The sequence below is a fragment of the Haemorhous mexicanus genome, chromosome 1 (assembly GCF_027477595.1).
Source record: "Haemorhous mexicanus isolate bHaeMex1 chromosome 1, bHaeMex1.pri, whole genome shotgun sequence".
Taxonomy (NCBI): Eukaryota; Metazoa; Chordata; class Aves; order Passeriformes; family Fringillidae; genus Haemorhous; species Haemorhous mexicanus.
The window spans coordinates 58,020,737-58,035,417 of record NC_082341.1 but is presented as its reverse complement, the minus strand read 5'-3'; the positions used below and the strand labels follow the sequence as shown (position 1 = coordinate 58,035,417).

The 14,681-nt window shown below is 36.6% G+C and overlaps 1 protein-coding gene across 1 annotated transcript in view; it reads right to left on the bottom strand.

Moving 5' to 3' along the window:
* CNTNAP2 (contactin associated protein 2) overlaps positions 1-14,681 on the bottom strand; it is a 1,014,330-nt gene that overhangs the window by 331,518 nt on the left and 668,131 nt on the right. The window contains exon 11 of the mRNA XM_059850210.1: positions 14,432-14,538. Within this exon, the coding sequence (XP_059706193.1) occupies positions 14,432-14,538 (107 nt within the window). The remainder of the gene's footprint in view (positions 1-14,431; positions 14,539-14,681) is intronic.

Genomic DNA, 14,681 nt, shown 5'->3' with positions numbered 1-14,681 from the left:
TTGCCTCCTCAGCCAGAACTTGAACTGAACTTCTGCAGTCCCAGAAGTACAAGCAAAAACAACCCCTGGCATCTTTAAATACCTTCCCAGTGAAACTGGGATTTGTTTTTTCCCGGTTACCATCATTTTAGGGGCCCTTGGTTTACTTTCACAGCTAGCTAAGGCAAGAGCATGAGTTCTAAGAACTGAAAGTTTCATCCTTTCACTGTCATCACATGACATTAGCAAGAGTCTTTTCCACACCACACAACTATTTTACTCATGAGAGTTCATATAGAGAGTAACCTAAAGCCCAAGACTTCAATTCTGTTACCCTCAACATCCCATTAAATAAATACTCCATCATTCTCCAAGATTATTCCAGGAAAAAGTAGTTAAATTACTCAAACTATATTTGAAGAAATAAGTGCTGAGATAAAAAGCAGAATCATTTTGTGGTCATAATTAGTATAGCAACAGAATCACATGGTTTTGGTGAACCTCAAAGATAATCGAATCCACCTCCCAAAAAAATCTCAATTACATCCATGTATCATTCCTGGCACAGTCTGGTTTAAGGCAGCCTGGAGCTCCACCATCCCTTCAGTATCAGCATTTGTTCAACTCTCTGCACTGTAGGACTGTCTGCTGCAACTTAAACTTATCAGTTCTCTTTTTATTCACAGTGAGTTTGGAGGATAAGTTGCTGCACTTCTCCTTGCAACCATCTTTTGTCTATTTGCAGACACAAATCTTTCCTCTACATTAAAATGGCCAAGTTTGCTCACTTTGATCACTGCTTGCATTTTCTGGGTGCTATATTATTTTCTCTCTTCTCTGGATTCTCCAATTTTTTCATGAAGCTTAGCAAATGAAAATGGAAAATGGCCAGCACAGCCAGATTAATTTGCACATTTCACAATTTTTACTTCTGTTAATTCAAGCTTAAATGATGTTTTATTCACAGAATCATAAGCAATGAACTACAAGGCAAATCAGCCATCAATAACCATTACTTCTACAATACTGAATTAAAAAAATGAAACACAATGCAGCTGTTTTCCTCAACCATTGCTTCTACAATTGGTTAATTCCCCCAAGCATAGTCCTTCCCAATGCTCAGTAGGTTTGCAACTCAAAATCCCTAAAATAGCTTCCCAAAGCAAAAACATTCTTATATTTTGCATATTTACAGAATAGTATACATATAGTATTATATACATGTGAATCCTAGAAATAAACTATAGAAATAAAAAATATTACATAAATAGACAGCACAGTTTTGGGTTTTTTTTGTTTTTTTTTAATTTATTTAATAGGGAAGGTAAACAAACAAAGGCAATTTTAGTGCTTTTTTATCTGAATTAGTGTTAATTTCTGTCCATGGCTACACTGGCTCTCATGTCACTAAAACTTTCCAAAAGAAAAGCTCCTTCGTGACTGAGCATAAACCTTCTTCACACTGCCATTGATCTAAGCTTCAGCCTTCTAAAAGCTTCTGTATCTTTCTCACATGCTCCCTCTGCCTTCAACTGTCAGCTAATGAACTTATAAAGTGTTCTCACCATTAGCACAATATCCAAATATGCCCCACAGAAACAGAAATGAAATTAAAAGCAGTAAAAATTAAAATAAGATTAATGGAAATTTGCAGATTTTGTGTCAAGTTTACTCTAGGCTCAGTTATGTCAGTGATAAACACAACAATTACCATTGTGGTAAAAAAGGGAACAAAATAGAGGTTTTGCCATCAGAGTGAGACAGAGAGAGCACAAGTTTATTTGCCACTGGGATAATAGGGAAAATTACTGCTATAGGGGTGAAAACTGCAATTTGAGATGCTACACAGTAGCTCAACCCAGGAATTTGCTATGAATACAGAAAAAGCCAACCCATTAATGGCAAAATGAGAGGTACTTCTGCTTCTCTCTCGACTTTGTTCTTTGCTTTGGGCTGGAAGAGGGGAGGAAGAGAGAAATTAATTTAAATACAAATGGCTGAACCAAAATGGATTTTTAAACAAATTTAGCAGTGATTTTAAATTACAAGCCATAGATTAGACAATTAGAATCTTTGTAACCATGTCAGCCTACAGACATTACAAGAAAATATAATTAGACACCAACTTTTAGCAAAGTACTTTTGTGAATTAAGTCATCCAAGTATACATAAACACAAAAAACCCACCCAACCAAAACAAACAAAAAAAAAAAAAACAACAAAAAATACCCCCCAAAAATAGAAACGAAGCATAAGTTGTGGGACTGAACAAAACACTGTTCAGGATAGAAATGGCACAGTTTAATTTTGAATCTGGATAGTGTTGCACATTTGTGTAGCTGTAATTCATTCCTGGGCCCTGCATCTGAGAGGGAGGATTGTCAGGAAAACTCAGATATTCACCACACTTGTGTTGATCTTACACTGGGCCCAGCCACAGAAAGCTTCAGAGCTGCCTGGGGCTCGTTTGAGTCTTCTCCAGCTGGGAGATAGCAGGAACACTGCCAATACCATCTTGTTCCCTTCTTCCTCCTATCCCTCTCTTCCATGCAAAAAGCTTCAAGGCTGGTATAAAAACAAATTTTGAAAAATCCATACCCTAAAAGAAAAAGTATGAACTCTACTCCAGTTCTCATTTACTTTGTATTGGCAGGGTAATGGAAAGGAGAAGAGTCAAGGGCCAAACCTTGGCTTTACAATTTCCCATCAGTGCAATACAAATCCTTGGTTACTCTCTGCAGTGAACACAGATAGACAAGTGAAAACCTCAGCAAATTATACCAGGCCAAAGCAGGAGTGATAACTCCAGTAAAGTCAGGCCAAAGATGCAGATTATCTGTAATCTTATTTTAACACAAGCTATCTGTAAGTGGCTAGAAATAGCAAAGACACTCACTAAGTATATACTGGTCTTTCCTGCCATGGATAGCAGAGCATTTGATCTCTCTTCAGACCTGAACATCCTAATAAACGTTAAATAATGCTCAGATGAATATGGAGATAGTCTCATTACCCAGCTTTGAAAGAGATTGTAGTGTCAGTTTTTGTTCACAAATATTAGTGTTCCCAAAATTCATTACCCACATGTTCATTTATAGGACTGTAATCCAGTTTTTTTTTTACCAGCCTCAACAGTTGTAATTGTCACCATTTCCTGCCCCTTTTCTTCCTTTTCCCCACTCCAGATCCCTAAATTTTTTTGTATCCAACCTTTACATAACCAGCAATCCTGTGAAGGAAATCATGCTACCTTTCTTGGTTGTATTTACTGAATACAAGAAATACGTGAGGGAAACTGCAAGTTATTGGGAAAAAAATCCAAAACAAACCAACATCTGGATAAATAAAATTTCTTAAAAATCTCAATTAAAAAGCTTATGTTTGAAAAAACCCCAAACACTAAGCCACAGAACAGTAGCTTGCTTACAAAAGCTCTGCTATGCACACAGACTGACAGACACCTAACCAAATAGTGAGTTTTCCAGAGGAGCTGAGCACCTATCTCTATGAACAGAAAAGAGCTATAACATTATAAACAAATCCTCACATCAGCATTTACATTATCTCAATCAAAATGTCCTCTATCAACATGACACCAATTTAGAGGGAATGCACCATGTTTGTCATTTCCATTAATCACTAAGCAGCTTGCACTGCCAACAGAATTCAACCTTTTTAACTGACATAAAAATATCAGAAGAAACATCTGCTCCACATCCCCTTTTATTCATTTTTTCCCTTCGATGCTTTCAAATGGGAATGACTGAGTCCTGGCAACTTCCTAGAAATCACTTTTACATCTTTTTCACATAATGGATGAGCTGTGAGATTAGTAAGGAGTTAGATGGGTACCTTGGGGGCTGCCCTGGCTGGCACACACTCTACTTTCTCAGTATCTGTTCAATAGCAACACTGTAGAGCATTAATTTAGACTATTTACTGAGGAGATGAGAATATAAAGAGTCAGGTTCTGAGAAAAAATGCCCGTCTGCACACCTACAGAGGAGTTCAGAGAACTGATGGCAGGGCAGAAGCCAGAATAATACCCTGCCAGGCTGCTCCCAGGCCCACCACTGGAACCATCAAGCCCATGTGACTCAAATCAAGGATGCACACAAGTAACAAAAATCCTGTCTGGGGCTGTCACAGCACAGCCTTAGCTGCAGTGAGTGGGCATGGAGCCCATCACCCCCATCACCATGAGCCACTGGTAGCAGCTCCCCCCAAAACCTTTCAGACCAAGGGAGTTTCTGCCTTGGAAGATGACCAAAGTTTCTGCCATGCATCATGGGATGCATGGAAAATGTAGCTCAGGATTGCACAGGAAATATAGGGTATTTAGGGATGGAGCCAAAGGCAGGAAAAAGCAGAGGGCTGCACATTTTGGAGAAGGAAAAAGGTGCAGAATAAAAAGAGGGGTAAGTATAAATAGTGGTGTGGTAAGTATGCTTGCCTGGTTGTATCCTGTATCTGACCAGCACAGTCTATTCTGCTTTCTTGTTAAATTCCTTTCCAAATCTTTCCTGGGCATGGTGTTCCTGTGTGCACACGTGTGTGACTATGTGGCTGTGAAGACAGACTGAGGAGAAAAATAATCAGAGCAATGATTAGAGAAAGAATGATAAAAGGGGGAAACAAACTGCTGAGGTTGATAGGAAAGCACAAAGAAATTGAGAAACCTTAAAATGGGGGAGACAGAAGTGGGCTTGAAAAGGAGGGGAGTCGTTAAGAATTTCAGAAAGACATAGCTCAGTTAGCCTGAGCATGAATCTGAGAAATGTAGTCATATTGGTAGTGCTCTGAAGTAGCAGTAGAAAATAAAAAGAAAAAAACAAAGTAGTTGCAAACAACACATTGTGTTTTCCTCTCTGTTTTAGAACATCTATTAGCTCCTTCTGAACCTTAAAGTATACTGAAAACATATCATATAAAATACAGGAACCACAGACACAAATAAATTTAAAGTTTAAATTTAAAGTGGTTGGGCAATTAGGGAGTAGGGATGGGATGAATGAACTGGTGTAAAAGCTGCATAAGGATACATGAGCTTAAAAATTTGCAAGATGAGAGTTAAAGACTATGCTTCCAATAAAATAAAATTAATACTGCTAGATATGCAGTTAAGTATGTGTAAGAGGTAAAGGCTTCTACTGAGAAAATGAGAAACTACAAACTAAGTGAACACATTTCAGTAGTTTTTCTAATATTAGCAAACTGTATTTGCATTTATGAAACAATAGTTTCATATTATAGATTTCCATGTTTTTGTAAAGTTATGTAAACATAGATGATTCCTCTGGCTTCAGAAAAAATTAAAGAATTCCGGTAACCTGTCATTACTTCTGCTAAGAGACTTGTCCAGCCAAGAGAGCTATTGGCTGTCCTACCTAAGGTGGAATTTTAAAGTGATAGCTACGGACCATGACTGATAGCAAGCATCTACTTTTGCTGACAGTTTTGGTCCTAAAACTTTCCCCACTTTATCTCCCATTTATCTCCCAAGTTACAGCACACTGGGAAGGAGAAAAAAATCCAAAACCCCTCCAGACTAAAACTACAAAGAAGCATTACAGTTCTTACCCTTGAATGAAAAGGGCTAATGTGGACATTTGATTCCTAAGGAAGACATTTATAGGTGCAATACATTTATTTATGCTGCAGAATAGCAAAAGAAATATTATAATGGTGTTCAAGAAAAGTAGTGTCCATAAACAAGAACCAAACTCAATCAGAACCCCCACACATATCATTCACATGGAAGTATCATAAGACAACTGACAATAATAATTATTCTTTATGTTTATTTACTGCAGAAGCCATACAATTACTCATATAATCATTGTTATACTAGTGATTAAGACAAAATATGGTGTAGAAAGCACAAAAGTATCTCAGAGTTTCGTTCCTTTCAATTAATTTTTTTTTCCTTCAATCCACAGTGCTATGAGATTGATCATACAGTCCTCAACACATTGGAAAATTCATTGTAAAGACAGAATTTATCAAGTCTTTCTGCACTGGGTGATGTACATAAAAATGCTACAAACTGTGGATAAAGCATATCCACTGCTTATCCATTGGTGCATAGTGTCTTTTAATAGCAAGACTAATTATACCCGTTATGTTCCTCTATTTTCAACTGTTAAAAAACTTTTTAAAGAACAATTTCATGTGGTCTGCATGCATATGTGAAGAAATTCTCATTGCTTTGACTATGATACATCTTTAACAGTGATATTTGCATTAATTTCATTCTCTCACATCTGAAAAAATAGGATTAGAGTGATTTCAAAACATGTTTTTTCTGTCTAATGGCTGTCAAGGGGATTTTAATATCAGCACCTTAAAGAACTTTAATTGCAAAAAAAGCATTAACAGTGAAGTATGCAATATGTTAGATTGTCTTAATGGAAAAGTTTTAAAAAAAGCTAATTAATTTTGAAGTCTTTATTTGCAGTGTTCTTTTCTGGCTATGAATTAATTCTGGCTTTGATTTTATGGTATAAATGAGCTGCTTTTAAGTTTTCTATTGTTAATTACATGTTCTCTTTTAACTGTCCCTTGGAAACAATATTTTGTTGTGCATTGTGAACAACAATAGAAAACGGTTACAGTAGCCTGCAAAACACTCAGACAACACCCAAGTTTTCCCAAAAGCAGGCAGAAATTCAGGAATGTTACTTAGGTAGTTTTACAAGAGTTAGCTAAAAATGAATTAAGAAAATGCTGAGTTAGACCCTGACTTCATAATGTTCTTCCGCTTGACCCCCTCTGGTGGAAATTTAGATTCAAAACTCATAACACTTGGTTCTAATGTAGAACCATATAAAAACACTCTGCTATACAAACAGCTAAAACCTGAAGTCCAGTTTCAGCCCTTCTAGTCTGCCTCAAACATCACCCAGTAGGGTTATTTCCAGCTGATTTTTTAATTTCAGCATAATTACTGCTGGTTGATTATTCATATTCTGCTTTGCATCCTAATATTAATTTTCTCCACTTTACCTTCACCAAATACTCCTGGTGCTATTGCACATGTTGGAACTGCAGCCCTTTCTGGCCTGAACACAGACCACATCCATTTACTTACAATAAAAATGCAAGTTGCTACCAATTTATTACACATTCTGCATTTCATAAACACCTGGTGCAGAACAACTCTCAGCTCAGCTGATTATAAATTAGTGGAAGAAGAACTATAGTTTATAACACTGACACTAAGAACAATCTGAATTTTAAACAAATATTAGGGTTCAAAACAAGAAAACCGCAATGTCTCCAAACTAAATTAAAAAAAATTAAAAATAATAGAGTAAAAAGCATGTCTTTTTCGGTGTTGCAGGAATAGATGAAAAATTCAACAATTTTGGGCTTATATGTTACATGTGAAAATTTACGAAAGACTAAACCAACATTTGAAGGCATGCATTATGTTAAATCTTTTGAAAACATGTAATAAAAAAATATGAATTCACAAGGATAATTATAAATTATCATGACAATTTCTTTGATTAGCATTATTGAAAAAAAGATTAGCCTCCTTAGAAAGGTAGCATATTGATTATACAATCCTTTTAATAAACCACTGTAAACAAAAGTCCTTATAAACAGGCTTTGAGAATCTCTATTCTCAAAGGAAACAAGCATCTGAGAAATAAAGTTTTGCAGAGCATGTATGAAGTCTGAACGTTTGATTACTTCAGATACAGAGTGGTCAGGAAGAGGAGAAAATAAAGTGGTAGCAACATAACTGGCAGAGAACAGTAAGTAGTTGAAAGTGCTTTCTTAGGATGAGAGCAGAAGAAAACAAAAGACTTTCTAGAGATTTCGGAAATTTTAGCTTATTTTTCATCCCCTATTTCTCCAAGACCAGCATTGCGCACACATCCATACTGCTGAGTTTGAATGTGGATTCACCTCCTGGAAACTACTTAGACTCTGGTCTCAAGTAAGTCTCAAATCAGGGACTCAAAGGAGCAATTAAAAAAACCATAGGCTTCGTCAGGGACACTCAAACAACAGCTCACAAGAAGATGAGGTGGTAGGGTGAGGAACAGCATCTTATCCTTACAGCATCTAGTAAAAATTGTGCCCAGTGTTAATTTCATAAATATTTCCTCAAGCCCCAGTCTCCTGAAACCAAGTAGCCCTGTCAAAATAATTCTTATCATTTCTCCAACCTCCTGTTCCTCAGACTACCTTCACGGTCCAGCTCCCTACAAAGCTCCACATTCCCATTAGTGTATCCCAGAGGTGCTGTCCTTCCTCAGTCCAAATGAGGCAAATTATGCCCAACACATGTGGGGGACAATGGGAGCAACTCAGGTTTTGCCCTACTGAAAGCTCCTCTTTCATGTTTTTAAAAGTAAGCAGTTTGGCTTCCCAGTATTATTTTTCCTTCTTCCTTTCACATAATTCAAGCACTCTATCTGCCATAAACAAGTCTAATCAACATTGTGGAGTCCCACTGCATGCCTTAAATGTCAGCTTTCCACTGCAGAAATTCAACACAGCATGTTCTGTAGCTGTTTCATATGTTTGTACATTTTGTAGGTTTTTGTTCTGCTCTAGTCTTTCTACAAGTTTACAAATGGAAATTTTTCATTTGCTACTGGGAGATTGTTTGGGCTTGTGCAATCTGTTCAGTCATACTGGTGCTGGACTTGTGTTAAATCTCACTGAAATCAGATACTTGCATGTCTACCAATCTGCAGCCTATATCACTGTTCCACTTTCTGCAGAAGGGCCAGTTCTGGAATCCATGATTTTTTAAAGTGACTTAAACATCAAGCTTCGCTGGCAAAGATTCAGAAAAGTCAAGGTGATAGTTTGTAACAGCCCTGCACAAAAATGCCCACAGGACAACTGAACAGGAAATGGTTTTATGCCAAGCTTTCTCAAAAAATAGGACATTTCTGATTAGGTTGTCTCTTCTACTTCAAGTGTATTAAAAAGCAACATTCTTCCTGTCTTTGGATTAGAACATCCTTTCACAAGAATATTTTATGTATCACAGTTGCTGATCACGGAGGTATTAATGAATTTTTCCTGATAAAATAATACTTTATAATATATTATAATAATAATACTTTAATATGCTTATGAAACTGCAAAGTATCTGCTTTCTCTAGTAAATCAATTTGCTATCACAAAGATAACAATGTTATTCTCGTAATTCCTCTAGCCTCCAGTGAAACGGAAACCTATTCTCTTCTTGTTTGAGATGACTAGAAAAATTATGGAGTCAATTTTTTTCTTTCCCCCAAAGTAAATTTCAGAGCAATTTTTGCCAAATAATGTATTTATTTTTTCACTGTTTCACAAATTGCTGACAGGAGAACACCCTTGCCATGACCTTCTTTCCTATCTAGACTCTGAATAAAGCCCAGTGCTCTGGTTGCTTTCCTGTTTACAGAAATACAGGAAAACCAGATATCACAAACTCTCTGATGGAAGTCTTGCTGAAGATCAGAGCCTATGCAGATTAAATTTGTGTTGATGACTATTACTTTTGGCAATAGCCAGCAATGAGAATTATCACAGCTTCTACAATGTTTCTTACTCATTCTTACTCAAAGTATGTTTCTAGAAAATATTAAACTCATTATTAAAGCAATATTTTGTTTTAGGGAGGTAGTCAGTATTGCTTGGAAAAATACCAAGGTCCATTAGATTCCAGTGACATTTAATGTACTTATAATTTCAAGAGAAGTTTTATTTGTCATTAACTTTGAATCAAGATCCAAAATATAGGATAACATTTATTCCCAACAAGTTGGGAGAAGAGGTAAAGTTCTCTCATATGGAAATGAAGAATCACTACATTGTTTCCAATATTCTTTATGGAAAAAATTACAGCAAACCACCAATCGAAAAATGTAAAAATCCCATATGTTCTTTCTCAGCAGAGTTGCATTCTCCTTATATTCTGATGCAATTAGTGCCTCTTCAAGGGGGCAGGAGCAGGTAAGTTTGTATTTCTCCTACTGTCTTACAGAACACACTCAGCAGATGTGATCTGGATGCTAGTCCCTCCTATGGACTAACCGAAGGTTTTTAAGAAAACCTTTTCATGTCTGGTATTCTTAAAGGAATCTGTACAGCTGCAAAATCAAGGACAGTGTTTGAAGGTGAAATTAAAGAAAAACAACTTGATCAGGAAGAACACGTCTTTCATAAAAGAATGCTCTGGAGAGATCTTAGTGCAACTTCCAGCCCCCAAAGGAACCTTCAAGAGAGCTGGAGAGAGACTTCTTACAAGAGCATGTAGTATTAAGAAAAGAGGGAATGGTTTTAAAACTGAAAGAGGGCAGTCTTAGATTGGATATTATGAAGAAATTCTTTACTGTTGTAAAGGAGGGTTGTGAGGTACTGGAACAGCTTTCCCAGAGAAGCTGTAGATGACTCATCCCCGAAGATGTTCAGGACTTGCCTGGAAAGGGCTCTGAGATACTTGGTCCAGTGAAAAGTGGCCTAGTCCTTGGCACAGGGGATGGAACTAGATGATCTTTATAGTCTCTTCCAAGCCAAACAATTCTATAATTCTGTGAGCATTAAGGGTAATCTTTTAAATGCAAATGGAATATATTTATTGATGAAAATCATTAGGAGAAGGCAAATATAATCAAATAAGACGCTCCTGGCTTTTTCCTAAATCTAATGAATTTTATGCAGGGAGTGGAAGGTAGATACATCACCATCATGGTAAACTCTGTAAGTCCTTTCTTATGTTTATCTGAAATGCAGATTCTAGAGAAAGCTTGCTTTGAACTATATTATATAAAAATCTCAGAAAAAGAAGTTTGAATGATCATTAGTTATCCCAATAGACAATTTTTAAAATTATACCATTCTGTTTTGAAGAAGCTGGAAACAGCAGGAAGAATATTAGAACATAAAACTAGATGAAGAAACAGGTGCAAAGTGGTGGAGATGCGAAGTAATCAGGAAAATGAGCTCCTGATTGCAAAGGTTTCAGGAACCATTAATAATAAATTCTAGAAAAATATTGCTCAAAGAATTCTGCATGAGTGGCCAGCCTTTGGTAGGCTGCAAAAGTTAATTAGCCAGGGCTTAAAATATAGATAATACAATAAAGCTAGTAAGGATGATACTTGCAGTTAATTGGCATTCAATTAATTTTTAAATAATTTTGTAAATGTTGCATCACTGTAAATCATTGTTTTTGAGTAAATACATTCATTTATCTTTCAGTCTTGCCTGATGGTAAATCAATGCTCTAGTCTGATATTTGCCAGGCCACAGCATTTCATTGGGCATGAATATCCCTCAGCTGAAAGAAATCTGGTAGATTCCTAGGGTATTTAATTGCAATGAGAAGTACAACTTTCCAGTACTTTTGGTTAATTTGCCTTTGGATTTGAAGGATCCATCTGTAGATGGATGAAACAAAATATCATTTCCTCTGAATGGTAGCTTAAGCTGCTGAGAAATAACAAGATAATGGACACAGAGCTTGGATATTCTGGTGTTTCTCTGAGAGGTGAGGAACCTTCCTGCAACAGTGTCATATTCCAAAAAGGAAACTATTTAATAACAAAATAGAAAACAAGTGTAATTGATTTACACAGTTGGAGAACTAAAGTTTTTATTTCAGATTTATTTATATGGAACTTTTCTTTTTCTAGCTATTTATTTCTGGTTTATAGTCCCCACTATGTCTCATTCCCAGAATACATATTTCTCCATATCTCTAGACTAACTGTTGTTTTCACTATCATATGATATTTTATGGCCAGACCTGTGTGAAACAAAGTCATTTTGATTCATAAGGTTTTCATGCAAACCTTTTTCTCTGTTTCACTTCAAGGAGTTCATCCCTTGAGTTTGTCTTTGAGTTTCAACTTCAAAGGAGCCTAAAACTGCAATCTGAAATCCAGTCAAGGCTGCAAAGCTTTGCCTTGTTTCAGGTCAAGAGCTCAGGAAAGGGTTGAATTACCTGACCAAAGCAAAATCAATTCACTGAAAAAAACTCTTCAGTAACACAGAATTATCTTGTTCCTTTTAGTTTAGCATAATTCAAACTCATTAAAAATCATCAACTACAGTTACAATCCTCACTAACATAGTCTTGACTACAACCTCTTTGAGAAATGCTGTTATACTCTCCACAAAAACATCCATTGAGAAAAGATAAATGTATTTTACTGTGGCATATAATACAGTTTGCTTTGTAAAATAATATTATCTTTAAGTAAAATGGTAATGAACTAGCGCTATCTGCACTTAAACACTTTCCAGCTCCACAGAATGACAACATCTGTTATATTTTTCATGAGATCTGCAATGCTGTTTAAAATCCCTTACAGCTATTTTTATACCACACAACAGTTATCATTCCAACTTCCCCCCTTCCCCGGCATATCTTTCATCCTGCTACTGCCACAGACTTTAGAATTCAAAAGCAAAAGGCAGCGCACTAAGTGTGTCTGAATACACACACACACACACACACACACTGCACAAGCAGGAAAGGACAGCAGGGTCAGCATCCAGGCAGCAGAGCTGAGGTCCCAGACCTCGGGACAGCGTGACTGCAACCTCTGGCAAGTTTCAACAGATCCCCTCATTATTTGTGTCTGGAACATGCTCCTGTAAAAACTGACAGCTATTGCCTGCTCAATGAAGGAAGAGTTAAGGTTGTTGCAGTCTGTATCTTGATGCTGGAATTTTTTATTTTTTGCTCATTTTTGTGCCATTAACTTCAATACTCTGAAAAGGCATAGGATTTCGCACATTGTGACAGGATATCTGTCTAGTGAATAACTTTCTGCTCAACCTTGTTTTGTAAGAAAGACTTCCAAAGTATAGCAGAACACGGTCAAAACAAAAATTATGTTATTTAAATGAAAAAAGTAACAAAACTAAAGCTTACACATCTAAGTTAGAAACTTTGCCTGAACTAGAAAAGTAAAAGGTCTTGAACAGTGTGTCTTCAAATGACCTGAAGAGTGTATGTAATCCCATCCACTTTATCCATCCCATAAAGACAAGACAATATACTCCAAACCCCTCTTTTGGTACTGCAGTTCAGCAATGCCTTTTACTTGCCTTATTGCACTGTTTTATCAAAAAAAGGCAGGTGAAAATCTTATTTAGAAAAATGGCACATTCCCTTGGATTATATTTCTTCCCTTTGTAATAAATGTGATTTCAGAGAAGTGATGGCATCTGTTTGTCCTTGCTACTTCTCTTTGGAACTCAAGAAGAAAGCTTAATTTTGTTCAACTTTGTATTAAAAGCTGGTCTGCACACCACAAAGGAGCACATAAATTCTTTTACGTGTTGCCTTTCCTAAAATTTGATGCAACCATGCCATCACTGTGCACATTCCCTCTTGGTGAAAAAGGGCTGGCTCTCCTACAGGCATTGGTACCTTAAATATTTCTCTTTAATCAAAATTAATTTACTGCTTAACTCTTACAGTTTTAGAGTTTCAATAGCCAGATCACAGAGAACTTTGCCAGTCAATGTATTAAGAGTTATTACATAAAATATATCCCCCTTACATTTATATAGTCTTTAGCCAAAAGTTAGATTTTTGTTTTAATCCAGAAAACTGTGAATGATCAACAATTTTCTCATTGGTTTGGGGTTTTTGGTTAAAGCTGAAAAAATTCTCCAATTATCTTTGTAATATTATTCATTGCTGTATTTAAATTAAACAGCAAAGTAATATAAACCTGTATCTCTATAAATCCTGGCTTAAATTTCAGCTGATAGCCTGTTCAGAAGCATTTTTACTCTTGTCTCAGTGTTAGGAGACTGTTGGCAAAAGGAAGAAGTGAACAAAAGTAAGGACTGGATATATTTTCTCTGTGTCCTAGGTATTTTTGCAGATCAATTTCTGTCTTCTTTTAGCAAATGAGGGGAGGAACAGAAGATGCTTGCCACTGGCTCAGCATGCATTGTTCAGGACCTATAAAAGGGCAACAGCGCCTTTATTCTTTCTGTGCTTTTATAGCGTAGGGCATGTCGAGCTCATAGGAAATATTCTTATTTTAGAAACTCATAACCACAGAGCAAATAATTAGAATTTAAGCTGGCTGATAATCCGTGTATAAACACCCTTTGTGATTAGCAACCTAAACCAGCATCTCAAGCAGCGGTCAGCAGCTCTCCCCAACAGTTCAGGGCAGATTCATTTTCCATTTGAAACTGTATCTCGTATGCAACTGCTAAGAATGTGTTTGCTCAGTACATCCAGCTGCTGTTGAACTGCCTTGCTGGGTAGCATGGCACAGTACAGTGCTCTGTAAACACATCATGATGCAGGGAATGCAGAAGCTGATTAAGCCAACATTTTTCTTTCAAAGGAGGCTTGAGGATCTTTAACAACAAGAAAGGAAGAATGATTTTTTTTTAATCTCAACCAAAAGACATGAGAGAATTCCCTACTCCATTGAAATTTTGAAACTGCAGGGTAGCTTACAGTTATGACAAGTGGCACCACTGTAATTAGTTCCGTCGCAAGTGCACTTGAAGCTGTCCCACGTCTGGGTGCATTTACCATCGTGTTCACAGTGATTGGGCACACACCTGTCAGGACGAGATGCAAAGACAGAAAGAGAAACCAGAATGAGCATCAAGATTTACACAAAGCAAAATTTTGAGCTGTTGCCCTGATTTTTTAAGATTTTCTAAGCCTTCTGATGTTTACATTCTTGTAACAAACTTTCTTA